Below are 24,920 nucleotides of genomic sequence, written 5' to 3' on the forward strand. Positions count from 1 at the left end.
ATTAGGCAGGTGGTCATAGTGTTATGGCTGATCGGTGTATGTACATTATACATATACAAGACTGACTGGGCTTTCTGTGTAACTTTTTGGTATTGCAGCAAAGTGCCATTACTCACAAAATCAGTCAAAATCAGCTAAAGCAGACACTTGTTGAAATCTGTTCTGAGAAAAACATTACTCGTCATTGACCAATTAGCTGGTGCGGTGTGGTCTGTATTACCGCTAACTAGAACCATACTGGAACTGATATGTTTTTGTTCAGCTGGACTGTGACTCATCTGATGTAACACTCAGATGCCCTGACCTGTCCTATTGTGAGGATCCAGTAGACTTGATTAAGTGAAAAGGCACAAAGCAGAGCCCAGGTAACAGAGTAAATTGATCCTGTTTCGATGTTCATGAGAACAGCAATACAGGAAATTAAAGCAATCTAGGTGTGAGGCAGGCACTCGTCTTAGCCTAAAAAGGACAGATCAAAGTTGTTCTAGTTTCTGTAAAAAAAAAAAAAAAAAAAGTAGTTTGGTCTGCAGGTCGCAGATGAGTAACAACACACTGCACAACAAGAAGTATGTCTGGGCTTTAAAAGTTTGAGTAAAGCTGTTTCCCAAACTCCTTTTGCAATATTCCTTAATTATTTAATATAAACACCACCTGAAGTTATAGTCATGTGAAGCGGTAAGAACACAACAATTTATATTCTTGGAAAATCAATAATCCTCTAAAATATCACTGTACAGAGGCCATCGCAGAAATAAACTGTTGCCTGCATACCAAAAAACTATAACATACAGTTAGGTTCATATATATTTAGACAAGGACACAATTTGCATCATTTTGGTTCTGTATGCCAACACAATGGATTTGAAAGGAAACAATCAAGAGTAGACTTTCATCTTTAATTTGAGGGTAGTTACATTCAAATTGGATGAGCGGTGTAGGAATTACACACATTTTTTAGATGTGGTCCCCCCAATTTTAGGGGCTCAAAAGTATTTGGACAAACTAACAAAATCATGAATTAAATTGTGAGTTTCAATACTTGGTTACAAATCCTTTGCAAGTCAATGACTGCCTGAAGTCTGTAACCCATAGACATCACCAGCTGCTGGGTTTCTTCCCTGGTGATGCTCTGCCAGGCCTGCACTGCAGCTGTCTTTAGTTCCTGCTTGTTCTTGGAGTGTTTTGCCTTCAGGAAGTGAAATGCATGTTCAATTGGATTCAGGTCAGGTGATTGACTTGGCCATTGCAGAACATTTCACTTCTTTGCCTTAAAAAAGTCTTGGGTTACTTTCGCAGTATGCTTCAGGTCATTGTCCATCTGTACTGTGAAGCACCGACCAATGAGTTTTGAAGCATTTGGCTGAATCTGAGCAGAACTTATAGCCCTAAATACATCAGAATTCATCCTGCTGCTTTCGTCAGCAGTCACATCATCAATAAATACAAGGGAACCAGTTCCCATGACAGCCATACATGCCCATGCCATAACATGCTTCACAGATGAGGTGGTCTGCTTCAGATCATGAGCAGTTCCTTCCCTTCTCCATACTCTTCTCTTCCCATCATTCTGGTACAAGTTGATCTTTGTCTCATCTGTCCATAGGATATTGTTCCAGAACTGTACAGGGGTCTTTAGATGTGTTTTTGGCAAACTCTAATCTAGTCTTTCTGTTTCCTGTTTATATCTTTAGGTAAAACCTCTGTATTTACTCTGGTGAAGTCTTCTCTTGATTGTTGACTTTGACACAGATACGCCAACTCCTGGAGGGTGTTCTTGATCTGGCCAACTATTGTGAAGGGGTTTCTCCTCACCAGTGAAATAATTCTTCTGTCATCCACCACAGTTGTTTTCTGTGGTCTTCTGAGCCTTTTGGTGCTCACCAGTGCATTATTTCTTTTTAAGAATGTACCATATAGTTGATTTGGCCACACCTAATGTTTTTGCAATCTCTCTGATGGGTTTGTTTTGATTTCTAAGGCAAAACTCACAATTGAATTCATGATTTTGTTAGTTTGTCCAAATACTTTTAAGCCACTAAAATTGGGGGTACCACATCTAAAAATGTGTGTAATTCCTACACCGTTCACCCACTTTGGATGTAACTACCCTCAAATTAAAGATGAAAGTTTAAACTTAAAGCACATCTTGATTGTTTCCTTTCAAATCCTTTGTGGCATACAGAACCAAAATGATGCAAATTGTGTCCTTGTCCAAATATTTATGGACCTAACTGTATATATATATATATACTTATACATATAAATGTAAATCATGTGTGTATATATAGAGAGAAAAGAGAGAGAGACAGTTTTAATGTAAAGCAATTTGCTTTACAGAATGTTGAACAGCTGGCTTGTTGTGAATTAAGCTGAAAAATAAACTGTTAAACTATTACTGTCTCTGTCATCTGTCAGTCTGCTGCATTGCTGTCATCAGTCCCCAGCTGTAATTGAAATGTAAACAGACACTGAGGGGAGATGTGCAGAAAGGAGGGAAACAAAAAATGTTATTATGATAAATCACAGCAAAGGGAGAAGGAAGTGATTGTCTTTGGCCAGCAGAGCCAAGCATCTGAGAGACCTATGAGAACTGGGGCACTGACAGGTGCAACACAGGGATTGAAATAGCTCGACCAGAAGGGTATATAAGACACAGGACAGAGAGGAGCACTCAGAGCACACAGGGAGAGAAGACATTCCCAGGGTTTCTAACAACCAAGTATCTTGGTCACAGCACTGGTGAGTGGACTGTTGCGGATGGCCAAGTGGCAAAATGGGATGTGGTGGGGAAAAAATGTTGATCATAGTATAAAACAGCACTTAAAAGTAATGGATTTGCAATTAAAATATTATGAAGTCAGAGTAGGCAACGAGGTGCAATTTTAATCATAAAATTAATTGTGGCTGGTCATGTTTTCAATTTGTGTTGAAAAGCACTGGAAGATGCTTCTTTGAAAGAGATGGGACTTGCAATGGATATTACAGTGGTGTCTGTGTGTCTCGTTTGGTTTAATTTAATCACATTGTCCAATCCAGATGCCTTGCCAATTTCAGTTTGAATGTGAATGTATTGCTTTAGAGTTTGTGTGTGTCTGTCTGTGTGTGTGTAATGGCAAGGCTGATAACATGCTTTCGAAATCAGAAAAAAGAGATGTGAATTTGATGGAACAGTCAGTGAATGGACAAACATAGATTTTGAAAAAGCAATAACTGAGTTACAGCATTTACCTACCATATTAGGAAGGTAGACCCTCTCTGATGGCTGTCTGGCAGAGTGCCTACAAATGGGAAGGGTGATATTGTAGTCACAAGACCCATCAACTTGTTAACATCAAAGAGGGAAATTATACAGATCGTACTGACAGATCCAGGGAACCACAGGCGACGGGCTCTGGTCCAGAATGACAGAATCCAAGATAACCATTTAGATTGCATATAGACTTAAGCTGCAACTTACTTGTTCTCGCTGAATGACTATCTAATGACTTTTGGAGAAGATTTTTTTTTTCAATTAATCTAACAATGGTCCTACAGTCTTAGCCTACCATGGCAGTATTTACAACTCAAAATTGGATTCATAGGATGAATATCAGTTTTGGTTTTCAAGTGCTAAGCAAATGACCCTTTAAATGTATATGAGCCGACTCCCACTATTTCCATTTTACAAACACATCCGAATATTCATGAAACTTGAAATTAAATGGTTCATCACAGCCCTCTCAGCAGTGCTCCAAAAAAAAAAGCCTCTGACACAGAAATTGAAGAGCAATCATGTTTTTTCGGTGAGATACTTGTATCTCTGTTCTCAACTTCTCCACACAATTTGGACAGCACATGAAGGCAACTATTTTAAACTGCAGATTGAGTTTGAGGGTGTGCGGTTGGCGGCAGTGGTGGTGGGAGCGGTTTGTTATTGGCGTGTGCCATAATGCTGGGCAGAAACCATGGCGCTCTGTTGCCATTGGTCTGTCCTGCCGTCTCAGCAAGTTTAGGACATGGAAATAGCAAGGAGAGAACCCCAGGAGACCCACAAAACATTCAAGCTAAGTGTAACTGAAGATATGACATTACTAGTTGTTATCATAAGACCTCCTTTCCAGAAATAAAGGTCCCGGTGGGGGTAAAGGGAAACCCGCTCAGGTAGAGCAGGGGAGGATCAGTGGGCAGACAGAACATACCGACAAGGCGGGAGGTTTGCCAACATGACAAGCTGAGGGGCAGACCATGTTGCATCACCTTAAACTGCAACTGCACTTACCCACACAGACCCGTGGGAGGTGAATCTCAGTCACAGCTGCGCGTGATGTGAGAAAGTGTGACCAGACAATAAAATAAAATTCAGGGAAATGGTTGATGTGGCCACATTTTTGCTGGAAAGCAAAATCTGAATTACACATGCCCATAGAGGAAGTTAACATCGATATTCTACTGTTATTGCTAGACCATATGGCAAAAGACTTCAGCACATGTTTGAGCAGAACACTTGTGATTGCAGTCTGAGGTGTGCTGTCAGACCTTTCTCAAAACTTGTTACCCTTCCTGTCTTCAATGCTCAGCTCACCTTAATCAAAGGAGAAGGACCATGCATTGTTCTCTATTACACTAAGAAAGTGTTGAAGAAAAATGAATAGTTTATGGCCACAAAGCTTAGACCGACATGTGAGAAGCATCTCAGTCAAATCCACAACACCATCTAAAATAAAGTAGGAAAGACCAAACATACTGGAAAGTATAGATAACTTAAATGGTAGTGGTAATCTTCCTTTCTTCAGATAGAATTGAAATGTAATTAACAAGTAGAGTTCCATTCCTTCAGTACCTGAGCTGTTACACAATAATAAATTGTATGTCTGATCAGATGCAGAGGTAACCTTAGTACTTCCATCATGGTCCAGCACAGGATTTTAATCCAAACTGTTCCTTAATTACATGACTGATTTCAAATGACTTTTTGACTCAGCTACTCAAGATCATTTTAAAAATATAGGAGCTAAAAACATCTTGTGATGCACTACAGCAATGGTTTTGGAGGTCACCCTTCTATCACCAATTTATAAACACCTGAAAATATTTAATTTCAACCAATTAAGCTGGTGGTTTGGTAAATTCAGTCATTTAGAAACCATTGGAACAATCATCTGAATACCTTCAGCCTCTCAAGTAAAGAAATCCCTGGGTTGAATTGTTTAATTGATTCATAACTCATATGTGTTCCCAGCATTTAGAAATTGGTAATAAAAGGTGACCTATAAGATGAAGTAGACTGGGGCTCTGCAGGACCAGGGTTGGAGACCACTGACCTATATTGTCAAGGTTGCCCACCATAGCGATGATGCGTGGTGACACCAGCATACAGTGGCCCTCTCACCCTTTCCCCCTGTCTCCAGCACACAGAGCCGAGAGGATGTCAGATGACTTCAACCTGCAGGTGAAGAAGATGGCGCTGGCCATGGGCGCCTCGCTCAGCGATAAGGACATCGACCGCATGCCCAGGGAGATGCGGCTCCAAGGTGAAAGATGCTAGTGCTGGGCTAGTTGAACATCACAAAATCTGCCACTGTGGATACAAAGACTCTAAATTCTACCTGATTATAGTAAAATCAAATTAAAATCCAACAGTCTAATGAAGTACCAAAAGCATGCTGTCCACATGCCATATGATAACCTGGTAACATGTCACTTGTGAATCTTATATTGGCTATTTTAGGGACCATTTTGAGGGTTGATTTTTAGGGTTATATGAAAGACAAAAACTTGAATAACCAGTAAATCTGTTTGTCTGCAGGAAGTTTTAATTACAGCAAGTTCTTTGAGTACATGCAGAACTTCAAGACATCGGAGCAGAAGGAGGAATATATCAAGAAAGCGTTTCAGATGCTGGACAAAGACAGCAGCGGTTACATTGAGTGGAATGAGATCAAGTATGGCCGGTGGACAGTGGAGGGCTGTCCAGAGTCAGGGTTTCTGTAGTTGAATCGAGGTCTAGAAGGTCTAAACTGAGCCAGATCAGGGGTGAAATGAAGGGTTGTTGAATACAGTATATTCATCTAAAATCCATGAAACAATCTTTATATGTTTTTATTTCATTTGTATTATTATTATTAGGGTTATTTTAATAGCAACCATATTTGGATTACGCTCTATGAAACAGAATCTAGAACAGCAGTAGAAAGTGTCACCTACCCAGACCAGGCTGTGTGCAGTTGTGGAATATCTAGGTGCCGTCTGACACAGTGTTCTTGTTGCAGATACATCCTGTCCACGGTGCCCAGCTCGATGCCCGTGGTGCCCCTATCAGACGAGGAGGCCGAGGCCATGTTACAGGCTGCAGACGTGGACGGAGACGGCAGGATCGACTTCAGAGGTGAGGAGAGCGCGGGAGGAATTGAGACAGAGACCCAGGGGTCCAGGCTAAGTCTTGTCCAGGAGACTTCTGGTTTTAGTTCTTTAAGTCCTTAACGCTTTACATTAGTCAGCTGTTGGGCTAATCAGTCATAACTAACCTATTTTTCCAGATAAATAGTGATTGATGACTTCAGGATCAAGTTATTCGGTTATTGTGTATTGTAAGGGAACTGAAAAGCTCTGAAACAGACCATTAAAGCTTTAGGACAAAAGGAAAGTGAGTGTGTGGTACAGTTTACAGCAGACAGGCTCTTTCACAGAGGGTGAGAGGTCACCATTAAATATTGATAATCCAAAGCAGAGACACTGTACACTACTTGTTAAGTGTCTTTGCATTGCTGGGTGCTTCACTGACAAGGACTATTAAACAAATAAGTGCCCTCTTGTGGTTGCTTCCTTAATGGGCTTGAATAATACAGGAAAAAAAAAAAAACGCTTTAATTTAACGGTCGAAAGTTGTGTAAACGAAGACAATCACATTGAAATACAACTGTGTATACTTTTTGTCTTTATATAACAGCCTAAAAAATTAGCCAAAACTATAAGTGAATGATAATTAAGCATTTAAACACTTACATGTTTTCAGATTATGCAATGTCTGAAATTGTGGACTAATTCCTGAAGTCAAGCTACACGTTTACAAGCACCCTGTACTTTTGCAAGGTTAAACACTGTTTGATGTTATGCATTAACTGCCCTAAAATATAAGACAATATATGAAGGGGGAGAGTTTGATCTTGAAAACAGACAAGACTGACAGATAACATTTCACTGAGCTGCATTCCTCTTTGTTTCTGATCAACACCCTCTTGAATGCGGCCCTGCAGAATTCTCTGATCTGGTCAAACTGGAGAAGAAACCAAAGAAGTAAACCGGGTTGCACCGGGTTTTGGAATCAACCTTTCAGCATTCACACTGTGGGCTTGGCATCGCTTTGTGGGCAGTCATGGGTCCGGCTGCTGGGAGAGGGCAAGACATCCACTAACGCTTGTTAGATGTAGCTTGGCGAATGCAGTCTTACTATGTAAATATGTGCATTCATTAAACAGTTCTGTGCGACCAAAGGTCAAGTTTGTTGTGTGCGACTGAACTTGTGACTGGAAATTTGAAGGCTTTTGCCAGACTCAAGGCCACTGAAATTAGGGATATGGAGCAAAACCAAACCAAAACGACACAAACAAATTGGAGGCAACGCTGTTGGCTGTCATCTCGAAAACAGGGTCGCATTTTCCCCCTGGAAAGGAAGTCAGTAAAGTGCTTACAACATACTTTGTTCTCCTTTATACCTGGCTCTATTATTCCTGTGTGCATGTAACATCCACTTACACCAACAGCTTTCGGTATCGCTTGCAATTATGAGATACAGAGGTAAACAAGAACGTAGAACAGATCTCTGACACATTTGTTTCCAACAATTAGTGTGAAGGCTTCAGTATTTGTCAAAAAATAAGGGAAGCCTAATGCAAGACACAGGAAATAAGTCTCTTTGTCACACTGTTTTTTCATATTAAACAAATGTTGGGCCTTTTATGTTTTGTTTTTCCATCTGTGACAATAAACCCTGGAAAAACAATTAACAAACACCGTTTCCTCTCATGGATATGCTGTTATAGAGCATTTCAAGTTTTCTCATCAAAGCACTAAAAATGGTGTTCTAGATCGGGTATTTAAACTCACTATCTATTTGGGTATTTCAGCACTAGCAAAAAAGAAAAGTAGCAAACTTAACACAACACTTGACTACTTAAAACAAAATAAACAAAAGACACCCATTTATTTTGATGTTTTCATATATATATATATATATATATATATATATATATAATAGACATTCTTAAAAAAGTCAAAGTTGCTCTGATGGTATACAATTACTAAAAATGATCATTGTGTAGTTATTCTTTCACTGCAGCCTAGCCCTGACAACTTGTAATCAGCTCAAGATGACACACTGCCAAAATATGACTTTTTTTTTTTTTTTTTTTTTTAAGAGAAGGGATGAGTGGGTGGTTGGGATTGAGTGCTAATTGTTCAGTATTTCCTTGCCTTTATATTTTATGAAGAATTATGCTTGTCCTTTAGAAATACTGCAGAAATTATACTTTGGAGTTCCTTCACATTTCTTTGAGACATATCCTGATGGCTGTGCAGCTTTTTAATATGTACATTATTCTTTGTTACATGAATCTTAGTATCTATATTCAACGACTGAAGTCATTTGTGTAAATGTTATATAATTTGTCAATAAAACACTGTGGATAAAGCTTCTCTTTTTTCAGTGGTTAATCACTTCTGTTCTGTACAGTAAATCACAAACACATTGACACAAACAATCATAATCACATACAGACACGATTAAAACAGGGCAAACATAAAGATACAATTTGCAACCAGATTAAACTAGTTCCAGTCAGCTAACATATGGACGGAGTGTGTTTATTGCAGCTCTTTTACTTGAAACCGGATGATAGGACAGGATACACACTGACAAGAAATAAAACATAAAAAATGCGGATGTGATGTGGATTAAAAAAAGATTCTCTCTGAAACATCCATATGAAGACATTCATGTCCAAAAACTCAAAGTGTTGCTTGCTCCCTGTAGTAAAAGTAAGAGCTGATACTTCGGGAGGCAGACTCCAACAATCCTCACTATTTAAAAAACAAATCTCCAGAGGTCCATACATGTTTTCTGCATAAAAGTCAGTTTCATTAGAACGGGTGTAATGAATGGACACATAACGATGGAAGTGGACAGGAACACATCTAACATCAGCCCCCCAGAAGCAATCCATATCTAGGAGTGACGGTGGTGAGGTCCATCTGCTAACTCACAGACAAGACAGCTAAGTGACAAGAACAAAAGTCACTCTCTTGTGAATAAAAAAATAATTTAATGTATAAAAATATATATTAAATAAAATAGCTCAAGGTTTTTTCTGCCTGTCTCTTCACCCTTCACCCTCTGCAGGTTACAGGTTTCTTTTTTTTTTTTTTTACTTAATCTGGGCATCCGGCCAAAAGTCCCAGGACGGGAGGTTCTTGGCATTTCCATGGTGAGTGGCAGAGGATGCTCAGTTCCGCATGTACAGCGTTATGATACCGGCAGTGTGGAGCTGCTGCCATAAGCTCATCTCCATGCGCATGTCGTGATTGACATAGAAGGCCACCTCATGGTAGGAGCTGTCGTAGTAGTGGTTGGAATATTTCTTGTAATCAGGCGTCATAAAGCCGTAGGCGCTCACCTTTAAGAGGACAAAGAAGGGGGGGGGGGGGGGGATTAGAAAAATAATAAAGACAGAGTTCTTGCCTGCCTCTCATCTCCCTGTGTCTTGTTTTGCATTTCCCACAAGAATACAAAATGTGAAATTCAAGGACTACTGTCTGTCCTACTCTCAATCCAACTATGTACAGTTTAACTATTGGAATACAGGGAAAATATATCGATCCCACTTACAGGATCTGTGAGGATGCAACGTGAAAAAGGACCTCATATCTTGGCAAAGACCAGAGAACTGTAAAGAATTGCCTTCGATTGATAATATATGTTAAAATATATATAAATATTCTGCACAATTCCTCAACTCCTGACACATGCTCCTTCACAGCCCCTTACCTGGTCACATGTGTGCACAGCTGCCAACAGCATAACGGCCCCCGTCGATGGGCGGTACAAATTTTTATATTTTGTTTTTAAGATATTTGATCGTAGGAACCTGCAGAATACATACACATACAATTCACAGGTGAGTACATATCATGTATACAGAGTTACAGCTTAATTGACTAGGCTACAATAATTTTAATTCCAATCTTTTATGTCTGATCGTTTGACTTTCAGGCTGCAATCAGCAGTTTTTCCAAGCAAAATAGATAATAAATCATGTAACAATTCTATAAAACAGATTCCTATATTAAATGTTCATTATGATTCAGTGAACACACACCTCCTGTGAATTATTTAATTAAGCTTACTACAAAGAATATACATTAAGAGTAATTGTATAAAGTATTATAAAATTAAGAATTTAAATTGCAAATGGAGACAAAATTAAGATGCATTAAATACACATACACACACAGTATGTGTACACATATACAGAACTCAATATACACTCACCTAAAGGATTATTAGGAACACCATACTAATACTGTGTTTGACCCCCTTCGCCTCCAGAACTGCCTTAATTCTACGTGGCATTGATTCAACACGGTGCTGAAAGCATTCTTTAGAAATGTTGGCCCATATTGATAGGATAGCATCTTGCAGTTGATGGAGATTTGTGGGATGCACATCCAGGGCACGAAGCTCCTGTTCCACCACATCCCAAAGATGCTCTATTGGGTTGAGATCTGGTGACTGTGGGGGCCAGTTTAGTGCAGTGAACTCATTGTCATGTTCAAGAAACCAATTTGAAATGATTCGAGCATTGTGACATGGTGCATTATCCTGCTGGAAGTAGCCATCAGAGGATGGGTACATGGTGGTCATAAAGGGATGGACATGGTCAGAAACAATGCTCAGGTAGGCCGTGGCATTTAAAAGATGCCCAATTGGCACTAAGGAGCCTAAAGTGTGCCAAGAAAACATCCCCCACACCATTACACCACCACCACCAGCCTGCACAGTGGTAACAAGGCATGATGGATCCATGTTCTCATTCTGTTTACACCAAATTCTGACTCTACCATCTGAGTGTCTCAACAGAAATCGAGACTCATCAGACCAGGCAACATTTTTCCAGTCTTCAACTGTCCAATTTTGGTGAGCTTGTGCAAATTGTAGCCTCTTTTTCCTATTTGTAGTGGAGATGAGTGGTACCCGGTGGGGTCTTCTGCTGTTGTAGCCCATCCGCCTCAAGGTTGTACGTGTTGTGGCTTCACAAATGCTTTGCTGCATACCTCGGTTGTAACGAGTGGTTATTTCAGTCAAAGTTGCTCTTCTATCAGCTTGAATCAGTCGGCCCATTCTCCTCTGACCTCTAGCATCAACAAGGCATTTTTGCCCACAGGACTGCCGCATACTGGATGTTTTTCCCTTTTCACACCATTCTTTGTAAACCCTAGAAATGGTTGTGCGTGAAAATCCCAGTAACTGAGCAGATTGTGAAATACTCAGACCAGCCCGTCTGGCACCAACAACCATGCCACGCTCAAAATTGCTTAAATCACCTTTCTTTCCCATTCAGACATTCAGTTTGGAGTTTAGGAGATTGTCTTGACCAGGACCACACCCCTAAATGCATTGAAGCAACTGCCATGTGATTGGTTGGTTAGATAATTGCATTAATGAGAAATTGAACAGGTGTTCCTAATAATCCTTTAGGTGAGTGTATAGGAGAATGAAACAAAACATTTTTGAAAAGCATGTCTTGCTGATTTGAATTCATGGTTTTTACCTGTTTGTGATGTAGCGGATGAAGTCTGGGTGATACATTTTGAATTTCTTTGCTGTGACATGCTCCCCAAAGTATGTTGGTGGGCTGAGGTGAGAGGGTATGAATAACATAAAATATTGTTTGATAGCAGCAGCAATTTGTTGGTCAACATCTACTCCTCTTATAATTTTTAATCACATTATAAATGGTGGCCCCTGCTGCTGCAGATGACATACAATGTATTTTGCCCCCATTAGCAAACCGGATTCAGTGAAACAGAAGAGATATGGATGAAATTTGACAATGCTGAACAAACCAATTTCTAGATTAATGGAAGTTTAGTCTGCGGGATGTTCTTCTAGTCTGTTACCAGGAACAAAACTGACACCAGTTCTCCCTTTTAAAGTTATAAAAAAATCTTACTTCTTAGAACGTTCTGGTCCCTTCTCTATGGGCGTGTGGGTGACTGCAGCCCTCAGCAGGATGTAGTCACGGTCATGGTCTGGCAGGAAGATGTACCTAGTCTCCTAATAAGAGCCACAGAACAGAACAAGGAACAAGGATCATTGGAATCAGCACAGACAGAGCAGCATCTTGACTCAATGCCAAGGCCCATAGCTATGAAACATGGAAATTATCAGTAAACTAAAGCTTTAAGCAATGAGTAAATAAAGACAGCTGTTCCTTATCTCTGGGACCTACCTCAGCCAGGGGCAGCCCCTTGAACCCTTCACTAGCATAGCTACGCAAAGAGTTCTGCATGGTGTTGGTGGAAAACGTATAGAAGGACGTCCGGTTTCCTACATCCTCCTCAAACCCTTTGATCACAGCCCCGTTTGTTCTACAACAATCCAAAGAAAAACACGATCAGCATTTCATCCACCTGTGAGATCGTTCTCGGGATGGTCATTTAGTTTAGGAATGTTATGAAATGTTTTGTAACGTTTTTACTTTAAAGGCCAAATGTTTCTGAAATTGGCAAAAGGTTTACTGATGAGTGATGGACAGTGTTATCAATTAATTATCGATTGATTATATGGTCCTGTACCTGATGAGTGTGCACTAATGACCCTAATTCATTAGAAAAAAACTCTCGCCATCTATAGAAAACAAGCCCCCTCTTCGTGGCAATAGATTTCATGATCGGGTGGCTATATATACCTGAAGATGTAGTCATGCTGGTCAATCTCCCTGCCCTTCTTGGAGTTATTCAGTATCCCACCATTTCCCACCACCGCACAGCGGATACACGGCGATCGGGCAGGCCTGCTCTCCCAGTCATCGAACATGCGCAGATTGTCCATAGTGTTGAGGACAGACAGAGACTGCACCAGAGCTGGGGAGGATTGCACAGATTGAAGAGAAGGGAGAAGGCCTGGTAGTTCACATCAACATTCAGAAGATAACAGGATACCATATCTCAAAAAGACTCAAGTTATCTGTAAAGAGCTGTGTTTGTATAGAGGATGTACAGGTTATAATTGAGCAAATCAGTATAATAAAGAGAGTACACAATGTGAAAGACTGGAATAAGCTCACTACACTTCATTAAAAAGAAAAATTATAGAAATAAAAATGGATCTAAACAAGACTGTTTATAATGCTGAATTCTACATTTGTTTGGCTGAGAAGTATTTATAGTAATGCATCACATTTGTGTGTGTCAGCAGAAAGGAAGTGTGTTTAGTTCCAAATCAGACTTAACTTAAATGAGAGATAGCGATAGATAGATAGATAGATAGATAGATAGATAGATAGATAGATAGAGAGGTCATGACAACTATAAATCCTGGTCTTCAAACTCTTTAGGAAAATGACTTACTGTCAAAAGACAGCGCACCCCAGCCAAAGGCTCCATAGTAGTGCCGCAGCCTCTGGTACTCCTGGTTGGTGGCGTGTTTCTTCCACTGCAGGACAGGGACCGACACCAGGAACTTCTCCTTGAAACCGCTTTTCAAAAACCTGCTCCGAATGCTGTCTGCGCATTTCTGAGGGGGAGATGTTGGAAGAAAACAAATAAAAAAGGAAAGCCTGTTGTTGCTTGGGCATGATGTAGGAATTTTACCCTTTCTTCTTGTACTTCACCTCCGCCCCTACAATTAGGATGACCGTCGCTGTTCGCCTCTCTCTTAACCCTGTTGACACGTGTCCTAAAAATGTCTGGAATTTCCTTTACAGGCTAGAGAACAGGCACTGAAACATCAACAAATGACTGAAGAACCCAGTCTTGATGTACAGAGGATACATTTATTTATTTTACATGTCAGGCCTGAGAGGCTCTGACATGGAAGCTCTCCACCTGAGCAGAGTCTCTCTCTGGACAGCAGAAGTTAACAGCTTTTATACAATCCATGACAAGTGGCCATTGTCTGTGGCCAGGGTCAGTCACAGGTTTCCCAAAGTGTTGTCTTGAGGTCAGGTCCCTGACCCTTGTAATGTTTGTGGTTGCCTTCCTGAGGAGGGGGGTTATCATGGAAGCAGGTTTTTTTCCTGTTATGGCATACAAACTGCCCAATCTCACAGTTTTCTTTAACAATGGACAATGAGGTAATCATTCACTGTAATGTAACATCTTCAGCCTTGAGAGAAGAACAGGAAACCACAAACAAACACTAAGCAAACTGGTATCTGTGGGCTATTTATCTTTTTGGGTGTTCCTCTTATCATAATAAACAGAAGTCAAAGTGGAGAGAAGAATGTCTAGAGGGTATGCCCTGAACATCTAGCTAGCTCGATAAATCAACTTTGCTCGGTCTGCAGACAATAAAAGTAGCCTGTTTGAATAGTGATACCTGCTGTTTTCCATGCAATGGTAAAGTGATAAACAATTCTGACAGTAATTACATATATAAGAGAAAAAGGCATTTTTTATGAATACCTGGCATGTATCTTATTTTGAAGAAAGGTTAACAACCAGGTCTTTATAATTTACTTTATTTGTTAATGGTCGCAGTAACCGAAACATGAAGCAATGCAAATGTAATGACTAATCTCCCTTCTGTCTCTTGTTGCCAGATTCTTGTACATCCTTCGGAGAGGCTTGTGCTTGTTTCAAACTTTCCATTCTGATTTCTATTTCTTGGAGTGGGTGGGAGGCTCAGAGAAGCAAGGTTATTTTAGTTTGTGGCTGCTTGTATTCAGGGGAGCTACTTGCCCTTGGATGCCCAAGCACTACCGAGAGGTCTTTTAAAAAAGCTTTCCTATGAAATGTGAGCAATAGAGAAATAAAATACTAATTCAATTCTTAGTTACCCAAGTAGAACAGCAAGGATTAAGGCTATCAAGCACTGGAATGAAAGGGAAATGACCAAGCAGCACAATTGCTCCTTTCAATGGCTGATCTCAGCAGAAGGGCCCTCTGTGGCGCTGAAAGCAGCACTTATGCCGGGATCTAATAATAACAGATTCAATGATGATAATTCTCCATTGCAGACAGAAATGTTTATTTAACAGTGTTTGAGAAACAAGAGATGTCAGTTGCTCATTGTTGTTGTTGTGCAGTTGTTCATGTTTGTGTGGGGGTGGGTGGGGGGGTTGTTTTTTATTCTCATTACATCATGCGGCTTTGGAGCATTCTTTTCATGTGATCCTATCAACTTTAGTTCCTTGGTGACATGATTTCATTTTCTTGGTCATGTACCATGGTGACAAACACACCCAATTGTGATGATTGGAAAGCACAGATAGTCAATGTGATGCAGATGTTCATAATTTTCCATCTTCCTCATTAGGATTATAGGAAACACAAGATTACAGTCCTTGGAATCTGTGTGAAACATCTGCACAAGAGCCGATGAGTAAGGATTGCTGCTTGGCAGATATTTTTGTTTTCTAGGCCATTAGTCTTTTGTTCTATGTGGAGAACACCAGATTATCATCTCTCCACATCAACTGACTTTGGCAACTACACTTTCTTCCCTGCAAAAACTTTTTTTCAATAAAAAAGTTTATCATCTCAGCTGTATGTGGCGCCAAATGTAAAACAGCAATTTTTTTTTTTCAAGTGTCATTTTTCTCACATTTAACTTTAAATCTTGTGTTTTTTTCAGAGATTTATAAATATTTCGTTTTTTTTAATAAATACTTAAATAAATGCAATGAAAATAAATATTTATAGTTTGATTAAATATTTAGCTAAATCCTAAATATGGGCTTTGCAAACTAAACATTTAACTTTGAAATGAATATTTAAATGTAAAATATAAATGTAAATGTTAAATATAAATATAAATGTTAAATGTAAAAGTTAAATATAAATGTGAAATATAAATGCTAATATGAATATAAATGTTAAATAAGGAGTTTGCAAAATAAATATATAGCTAACATGCAAATACAGCCCCACCCCTCTGGTCAGTCAGCCTCTCACAGCAGTGGGGGGGCATGATGCCTTAACTGGTGGCAGTGCAGTGTATAATGTGTCTGTTATTAAGAGAGAGATCCTGTCCGCACACTGCACTGAAAGGAAACAAAGTCAGACATTTATTTCTTTGTGGAATCAGGTCTTAAAGGCTCAAGAGAAAAAAGCAGAATTTGTTTTTCCACCTCCATGTTTGACGGTGGGGATGGTGTTCTTGGGGTCCTCCTCCAAACAAAAACGGCGAGTTGAGTTGATGCCAAAGAGCTCGATTTTGGTCTCATCTGACCACAACACTTTCACCCAGTTCTCCTCTGAATCATTCAGATGTTCACTGACAAACTTCAGACAGGCCTGTACATGTGCTTTCTTGAGCAGGGGGACCTTGCGGGCGCTGCAGGATTTCAGTCCTTCACGGCATAGTGTGTTACCAATTGTTTTCTTGGTGACTATGGTCCCAGCTGCCTTGAGATCATTAACAAGATCCTCCCGTGTAGTTCTGGACTGATTCCTCACCCTTCTCATGATCATTGAAACTCCACGAGGTGAGATCTTGCATGGAGCCCCAGACCGAGGGAGACTGACAGTTATTTTGTGTGAATAATCGCACCAACTGTTGTCACCTTCTCACCAAGCTGCTTGGCGATGGTCTTGTAGCCCATTCCAGCCTTGTGTAGGTCTACAATCTTGTCCCTGACATCCTTGGACAGCTCTTTGGTCTTGGCCATGGTGGAGAGTTTGGAATCTGATTGATTGATTGATTGCTTCTGTGGACAGGTGTTTTTTATACAGGTAACGAGCTGAGATTAGGAGCACTCCCTTTAAGAGAGTGCTCCTAATCTCAGCTCATTACCTGTATAAAAGACACCTGGGAGCCAGAAATCTTGCTGATTGATAGGGGATCAAATACTTATTTCCTTCATTAACATGCAAATCAATTTATAACTTTTTTTTGTTTTGTTTTGTTATTCTGTCTCTCACTGTTAAAATACACCTACCATTAAAATTATATACTGATCATTTCTTTGTCAGTGGGCAAACGTACAAAATCAGCAGGGGATCAAATACTTTTTTCTCTCACTGTATATATAACATTTATATTGATATTTAGCATGTATATTTATATTTAACATGTACATTGATATTTAACATTTATATTTAGACTAAATATTTAATCAAATGATAAATATTTATTTTTCAAAAACGTAAATTAACCATGTATTTAAGTATTTATAAAAAAAAATGAAATCCTTATAAACGGCTTAAGTATTTACTAAATGTGGAACAAAACAGAAGATTTTAAGTTAAATGTGTGAAAAAAGACCCCCCCACCCCAAACACAGCAAAGCCCAAATTCAGTTGATAGAGCAGATTTTACTCAGGAGGCTGGACTGTAGCACCACAGCTAATGTGGATACAATTAAAATTAAATAAATGTAATAAAATGTAATAAAAACATACATAATCCTACCGTTTGTGGCTCTAGATCTTGTTTGGCGTAACGGTCTCCTATGAATGGATCGGTTGGTTTAGGTGGCGTTGGCTTCATTTGCGTTTGCGCAGCAGCTGTGGCTGGCGGGTCAGAGTGCGGGGCCGGGGCGGAGCGGGTGCTGCTGCTCTGTGCCTCTGGCGCCGCTGGGTGACCGGCCGGTGCCCCGCTGAGCCCGGCCTGGTGAGAGCTGGCAGCGCTGTCGTTGCCCGCCGGCTTCTGCGTTGACTCGTCGCACTGTTTGCATTGCGGTTCTGTGCTGTGCTCGACGTTTGACCTGAAATGAAATGCAAAGTGTTCATAGTGGTTTTGCTTACAGGAACCCCATATAGATTGACGGTTACTGTTTGAACCACATAGCCTTTTTGATCTTTAAAAATATTTTGCGCTACTTTGGCACAATTTGGTGGTTGGTAGATGAATCTGAGTTTCCTGTAAGTTACAGGTATAAACTTGCCAGATTTCCATGTTCGTTTATGGTATCTCCATTCAATTACAGGTGGAACTGGAACCCATAAAGTCCATTGGGATCACTATTTATTATGTATTCCACCACTGAGTTTAAACTATTATGTTTTTTCTGCCAGGTTCCAATCTCAATTCGATAAATTATTTATTAAACTAATTTGTAAGTGGCCCCGGATAAGGGCGTCTGCTAAGATAATAATAATGATTATTATCAGTATTGCTAACATTTTGTGAAGCATTCAGTGTAAATCCAAAACAGCCCACATATTTATGCATTGTGATCAGGATCTGCACTGCTCTGTAATCATTGATAGTTTATGCATCTGTACTGCCATGTTCCTAATAAACTTGCCAAATACCCCTTGAAATGATCCAAATTCCAACCAAGGGAGGGTCATATAAATAACTACAATAAGTATAGCCAAAATATGGTTAACAAATGTGTTTATTAAATAATGAAAATTGTATCATGACATGACTCTGATAATATTGACCACTGTAGATCCAAACAAGCCTGCAACACTTTGCTACAAGTCATAATCCTGGAAACTTCAAGGCGAGTTGCAGACAAGCTAACATAAAAACTAAATCAGTCAACACTTATTTACATAATAAAAACAACAGTAACAATATAACGTGATAGGGATTTTCGTTTTCACAACTGGTATTCTTTAAGCAATCTTTAATTAAAATAATATTTTATTTTTATTCTAAATAAACGGCTAACTGTAAACCTGATATAATATTATGATTGTTTAATATAATGATTCGGTTAAATAAAAAAAACGAATACAAATATACTTTGTCCGATGATCACTTATTATGATTATTGTACTTTTGTTCTTAGCATTAGTAACAGATTTAGACGCTCTTTTTCTTTTGAAGCGCTATAACTTAATACAGTCAGGGCACGACTACCTGAAAGTAAGTCACGTATCGGGTTCGCTCTACAGCAGTGGTTCTCAAACCTGTCCTGGGGTACCATCTACCCTGCTGGTTTTTGTTCCAACCGAGCTCTCAATTACTTAATTGAACCCTTAATTGAAGATATTTGATTACATTTGACTCTTTACATTGTGTAACTAAAAAAAAGTTGGTTCCTTAATAATTTCCTTATACAATTGTATATTTAAACTAAAACCACTACTGTTAAAAATAATTTGTTCAATTAAGTAATTGAGAGCTCAGTTGGAACAAAAACCAGCAGGGTAGGTGGTACTCCAGGACAGGTTTGAGAACCACTGCTCTATAGAATATATCTCACTTATGGCATCTGTCTAACTCCCTTAAAAGGTACGTCACAGAAATATTGCTACTCTTCTGTCACACTGAACCCAAGAGGCTGAAGGGCACAGAGTCAGGTGTAATGTGAGAGAAGCAGCATCTTAGTTGTTAATTAACTATTCAATCAGATATAATGTACATGTGTGTACACCCTTGTGTGTATGTGTGTCAAACTTCCATCTAACCAAATATGCAAATATTTAAAGAGTCCTCCAAGAAACAAATAATTATTTAAAAGTGAAATCACTGAAATCTGGTCCTTACAAAGCATATGCCTCACAGCCTCACAGTCGTACAAGATGTGCTGATTAGGTCAACAGGAAACATTGCCTGAGTGAAACTGCTGCCCAATTCGGCAGAGACGGGGCACAAGGCCAGGGCCTCCCTTATTATTTAATTAATTTATCATTTTATTTCCAGAATAAGGCACCCATTCGAATGATTTTGTAGAGTGTCCTGACATTGAAAGACTTGTATTGCACTTTTATAATGCTCTTTTGTAAGTCATCCTGAATTAGGGCATCTGCTGAGAAATAAATAAATAAATAAATAAATAATAAAAGACAGACAAGGGAAACTATAAATTCAGTTTGAGACCTTCAAATGTCATTCTGTTTCTACTGGCTTTTATTGTCCAAAGCAGTTAATGTTTACAGGAACTTTGAGAAACTGCTGTCAGTATGACAGAGAGCAACGTTGTGAACAGTAATGTGAGTTTGGACAAACATTGTTAAATAGGTATTGAGAGCTGCATAGAAACACAAGCTTTGTAACAACACAATTAGGTTTGGTATTATGGAAATGTACAACATGTACACAATGTTATACCAATGACACAATACTACAAATAATTTAAACACTAATATATTTTGGATAAATGCTAAAGAGGACCAAAGGATCACAAAACAGAACAGGTTCTTCTTAAAAACAACACAACTGAGAAATTGAAGAAATTATGTTCTGACTACAATTTATATATAGTTATAATAAAGTGCCTTTGCAGTACAATAGTTGGTCATTCTCAGGTTTTTAGTTTATAATAACTTCAAAGTAGCCTTTTGAGTTGCACTTCTCCAATTCACTTCTGCAGATACCATGCACTCAGTTTAGTGCAGATACCCTCCCAGTACTAAAAGCCTTTGGGTTTCCTTCTTATAGCAGTGTAGGCTGTCTGGCCTTGAACTCTGCTGAGCTATGTCTGTCACATGGGCCGACAGCACATGCATGCAGGAATGCAGCCTGGAGGTCTGCTACAGTTTCAAGACAGTCAGTAGAAACAGGCTATAGCAGACCCTGGGAAGCAGGTCATACAGACTAACAGATCAAAGCTGTGTCAGCCGTGTGAAGATAGTTTGATTACAAATAACCTCCCGGCTCTGAAATCTGTGTGGTGCCAGGCTGCTGGGCACAGAGACAGGCTCTTGTGATTGGCTGAGTCATGCAGGATATCCTGTTTGGTAGATTGATGTGTCCTGAACACAGTGGCGTGTTTTCCTAATGCAATTGCCTTTGGGCCCCGAGGGGCTAGGGTGCGTGGTTCAAATCCTGCGAGAGCAACGCTGTCCGCACTTATTTTTTCCAAAATTGCCATGGCCCTGAGGGGGAGGCATGGCATTGTGGCACCCTCCCCCCAAATACGCCACTGGTCCTGGACCTTGGACCTAACTATTGTGTGTATGACCGTGGCATTCCCGTGACTTAATTTCACACAGGGCCTTTTAAACCTCAACAGTGGTTTACTAAAGACATTCATGAAAAATTAAGGAAATACATACAGCACTGCTTAAAAATGGGAACTGTTTTTTTGTGTTTTGTTTTTACATCTGATGCATATACTTACCTACCACATAGCATAATATATTCACTTATAAAATACACAATCAATTTAAAAATAGATTATCTCCCAATCGTGTAACAGACCACATTAAAACTGCAGAAAATGTCTGCAACACTGAGAACTGAAGAGGTCAGTTCATGACCAGTCAGATATACAGAATTCCATTACAAAGGAACAGGAATAGAGTAAAAGTATTTTAAAAGCACTTTGGAGAAAACAAATATTGTGAGCACATTCCCTTTATTCTATAAAGAATTCACACCTGACTAATGGATACCTACACACAGAAAGACTGGAAAGAATTTATAATGTTGATATCAGGTCATAATGTTCCAACATAGTGAATCTAAGAAAATTAAGATGAACATATCAGAACGTGTTTTATGTTCCCAGAACAAATTTCGGGGAGGAAATTATTATTATTATTATTATTTTTATTTCTTGGCAGACGCCCTTATCGAGGGCGACTTACAACATAAGTGCAAAAATACAGTAAGTACAAGGCATCAATCATTACAAATTCAATTTAACTAAAACATAGCAATTCAAAATAACACATTTTACAAATTCCAATATACAATTTATACAAGTACAGTAAGTGAGGTCCTACATCCTGGACGGTAAAAGCTAAGTGCTGTCAAGATGTAGGGTCACAGTCAAAGGTTATGGGAAAGGGAGCAAGGAGGAAAACAATCAAGAACGCAAGAAGCATAATAAAACTGTGAAGTGCTATCTAGCAGGGATAAAAGGAATAGTATTACAAGTACTGTCGGAAAAGATGCGTCTTGTGTAAACGCCGGAATGAGGTCAAGGACTCTGCTGTTTTGACTTCAGTGGGCAGGTCGTTCCACCAATTAGGGGCCAGGGATGAGAAATACATGCACAGCTCCGAAACAGTGGCGCACAGATTTCCTTAAAGCTTAAAATGGTTCCCACTTTAGCATTTTGAATCTTTAAGGACAGGTATCATACCTATTGCTGCTCAGCTTTGTAAAATTCTGATCATATGCAAACTTTTTACAACACATACATCATAAAGATATCTTTCTATATAAAGACATCTTTTAGAAGCCAACTGATATTTTACAAATAAATGTTGACAGGTTACAGGTGAAAACTGTTCATTTGTAATAGATCTAGCCATTTAGCGATTTACCTCTGGTTCTACTGAAGTGGCTTGTTTGTGGTCACTGCATAGTAACTTTTTAATTACTAATTTACTAGCAAATATTTAACAGTTTTATCATTGTATGGGTAAATATGTAACTTGCTTGCAATGCAACCTAAAATGCATCATTGCAGGTTGTAAAAAGGTTGTATTCCATGATTAATTCAGTGTATTTGTTCAGATGAAATCCCTTTAGAAAAACTAAAACATTATTTCCCTAAAAGTTGATAACACCATTATATTATTAAACCCCTGGTGCAGGAACAAAAAAGAAAAAAATCAAGCCCAGAAGAGAAATAGTTCATGTGTGAAGATAACTTACAACTTGGGTTGGGATTTGCTAACTTGATTGCAGACAGTTCTAATCTTAAGTCAAGTGATCATTTATTAGAGCTCACGGGGAACCTACCTGATGGGATAGAGGAAACTGTCAGGCCGACTCCACTGACCACCACCAGACCACATGCCGAGAGAAATGTAAGACAGGGTCAACACCAAACAGGCCACAGAGAAAGTGCACGCCAGGTTCTTTAGCGAAAGGCAGCCCATTTTTGTCTGATAGTTCCCAAACAGCAGTGTCATGACTGCTTTCAGTAGCCCAGGGTGAGTCACGAGTGGGACATCAGATGAGGAGAAAAAGGAGGAGCAATGTGTTTTCTGTATTCTGCCATATGATGCAGGATTGAAAAGATGGGGGTGGCCTCCAATTATTAGCCAACCTGGGGGACAAACAAGACAATCGTATTTGAGCAAATCATCTCTGGCCAGTCACAGTCAATGCACCCTTTAAAAAATATATATGATTGTGAAGTAACATGACGCAATGTATCTTGTTGTATGAATTAAATATATATATGACAATACAAATGAATATACAATTTTCCTCACTTCTTATCGAGTGTGGTCAACTGACCATGGATCAGTTTGTGATAAGAACATTTTACAATAACCCCTAACCCAATCCCCCTAAGTGCCTGCCTGTGCACATATTTTGAAACTGGAAAATAGAAAACAAATCAGTTGTTCTCCATCCCAAATAAAAATTCTTAAGATAATAAGATTGCTCAATAGGAGAACAATCCATCTTCAGACTCGTCTTGTTCTGCTCGGCATTGCTGAGCTTTGTTTATCCCTGGCTACATTTTCATGGCTAACTGCAAACTTATTTTTTAAAGAAAACCTCAATAAATGTAAGACTATATGAGGTGACTAGTTTAAAAGTAAAGTTTCTTACATGAACAAACAGAAAACACAAAAAAAGTTGCAGTAACATTCAAGAGAGATTTCGTAACCCAGACTCTGCTTCTAGACAGTTAATTTAATCATTAAATGACTTATTAATATATAAAGGCACATTCTGACCCACCATATTAACTTGAAAACAGTGTAATAACTAAAGATTAACACCTTTAGCTTCACCCATGTACATCCCATTGTGTTCGATTTAAAAAAGGTAATCAATTACTGAACACACACACTTTTTCCTTCCTAGTCATACACACACTGTATTTTTCCATAAAAATAAAGTTAAGTTATTTTCAATAATGTAATGAAAGTTACTTAAACATGTCAGGAGTATATGGAAAATAATACAAGTTAATTAAAACAAATCTCACCAGCAAGCACGGTGTGGCCGACTGCACTGCTGAACTGCTGAGGACTACCATAGCACTCTAAAAGAAACCGTTCACATCCAGGCAAATGGGAGGGTATGACTGAAATTAACAACAGCTGCAAGAAGGACAACCCCCGCCTACCCCCCCCCCCCAACCCCTCTTCCACAAGTAAAACTCTTCACCATAAAACTGAAAATGAGTGAAAAACAGACGTCTGCAAGGCACTGGAGCAGCTTACAGGCAGACACTGAGAGACACAGTTGGTTCTAACTAGATTAAAAGAATGCGCTTGAAGGAAGTCTGTTTTTACAACTTGAGAGACACTAGCCTGCCGACATCATTTCCTCTCCCTCCCTCCCCCCACTCACCTTCTGTTAAGACTATAGAAACGCATGCACCACATCCAGTGTTAAGGGAATTTGAAATGTTTCTCTTGACTAAAGGGTCGAGCAATTCACAAAAGGCATGTCCTGTTTTGCTGGTTTGCTTTTGTTCTTTAACAATGTGTTTTAAAATCAGAGAGTAAAACAAAGGAAGTGAAAATTAACAGTATAGGATGTTCACGCAGCCTCAACTTCAGTGCAGATCTGTCTGTCCTATTTACTAAAATTACAATTTAAAAAAGCATTTTTCACATGCAGTTTTGTTGTTGTTTTTAATGTTGAGAGTGCAAAAAATTGTTATGTTTACATAGACTACTTCACAAATACAATAAATAAGTAGCAAACAGTCTTCAACTGTGGTCACTCTTATTAGTCACTTTTCAGTCAGTATTTTTTCTTCCTAGTAGCTGTAGTGATTCAGTCTAAAAGGTCCCAAAATAGTTAAAGAATGATGGAGAAATGGAAATTATTTCACAGAGAGGTCTGATAGAGAGAATTGGGCAATAAGTCTGGAAAATAAGCTTTTAAGTTCTATTAT

At 39.1% G+C, this 24,920-nt stretch overlaps 2 protein-coding genes across 2 annotated transcripts; one reads left to right on the forward strand and one right to left on the reverse strand.

Annotated features, from left to right (window-relative positions):
• The first annotated feature begins 2,660 nt into the window (after positions 1-2,660).
• LOC136749824 (parvalbumin-like EF-hand-containing protein) lies at positions 2,661-8,670 on the forward strand. Its single transcript, XM_066704393.1, has 5 exons — positions 2,661-2,739; positions 5,388-5,510; positions 5,786-5,921; positions 6,249-6,364; positions 7,233-8,670. Exons 2-5 carry the CDS (start codon positions 5,405-5,407, stop codon positions 7,274-7,276), a joined length of 402 nt encoding a protein of 133 aa, XP_066560490.1. The 5' UTR covers positions 2,661-2,739; positions 5,388-5,404; the 3' UTR covers positions 7,277-8,670.
• On the reverse strand, positions 8,543-24,138 carry st6galnac (ST6 (alpha-N-acetyl-neuraminyl-2,3-beta-galactosyl-1,3)-N-acetylgalactosaminide alpha-2,6-sialyltransferase). The gene is made up of 10 exons (XM_066704392.1): positions 24,000-24,138; positions 22,793-23,102; positions 17,609-17,903; positions 13,603-13,768; positions 12,942-13,116; positions 12,483-12,621; positions 12,204-12,307; positions 11,802-11,885; positions 10,019-10,118; positions 8,543-9,647 (listed from the first exon to the last, which is right to left on the reverse strand). The coding sequence occupies exons 2-10, from the start codon at positions 22,963-22,965 to the stop codon at positions 9,477-9,479; spliced, it is 1,407 nt and encodes a 468-aa protein (XP_066560489.1). The 5' UTR covers positions 22,966-23,102; positions 24,000-24,138; the 3' UTR covers positions 8,543-9,476.
• Positions 24,139-24,920: the final 782 nt, after the last annotated feature.

Source organism: Amia ocellicauda, chromosome 5, assembly GCF_036373705.1.
Source record: "Amia ocellicauda isolate fAmiCal2 chromosome 5, fAmiCal2.hap1, whole genome shotgun sequence".
In the NCBI taxonomy this organism is placed as follows: domain Eukaryota; kingdom Metazoa; phylum Chordata; class Actinopteri; order Amiiformes; family Amiidae; genus Amia; species Amia ocellicauda.

What these genes read in the sequence shown, in the direction of transcription:
- st6galnac (XM_066704392.1), bottom strand. Translation starts at nt 22,965, where the DNA reads ATGACACTGCTGTTTGGGAACTATCAGACAAAAATGGGCTGCCTTTCG. An exon ending in GGGTGCGCTGTCTTTTGACA is followed by an intron (nt 13,117 to 13,602) that starts GTAAGTCATTTT and finishes AATCCTCCCCAG; the next exon opens with CTCTGGTGCAGTCTCTGTCT. An exon ending in CTGTGCACACATGTGACCAG is followed by an intron (nt 9,648 to 10,018) that starts GTAAGGGGCTGT and finishes GTCCTCTTAAAG; the next exon opens with GTGAGCGCCTACGGCTTTAT.
- LOC136749824 (XM_066704393.1), top strand. Translation starts at nt 5,405, where the DNA reads ATGTCAGATGACTTCAACCTGCAGGTGAAGAAGATGGCGCTGGCCATG. An exon ending in CAGGGAGATGCGGCTCCAAG is followed by an intron (nt 5,511 to 5,785) that starts GTGAAAGATGCT and finishes GTTTGTCTGCAG; the next exon opens with GAAGTTTTAATTACAGCAAG. An exon ending in ATTGAGTGGAATGAGATCAA is followed by an intron (nt 5,922 to 6,248) that starts GTATGGCCGGTG and finishes TTCTTGTTGCAG; the next exon opens with ATACATCCTGTCCACGGTGC.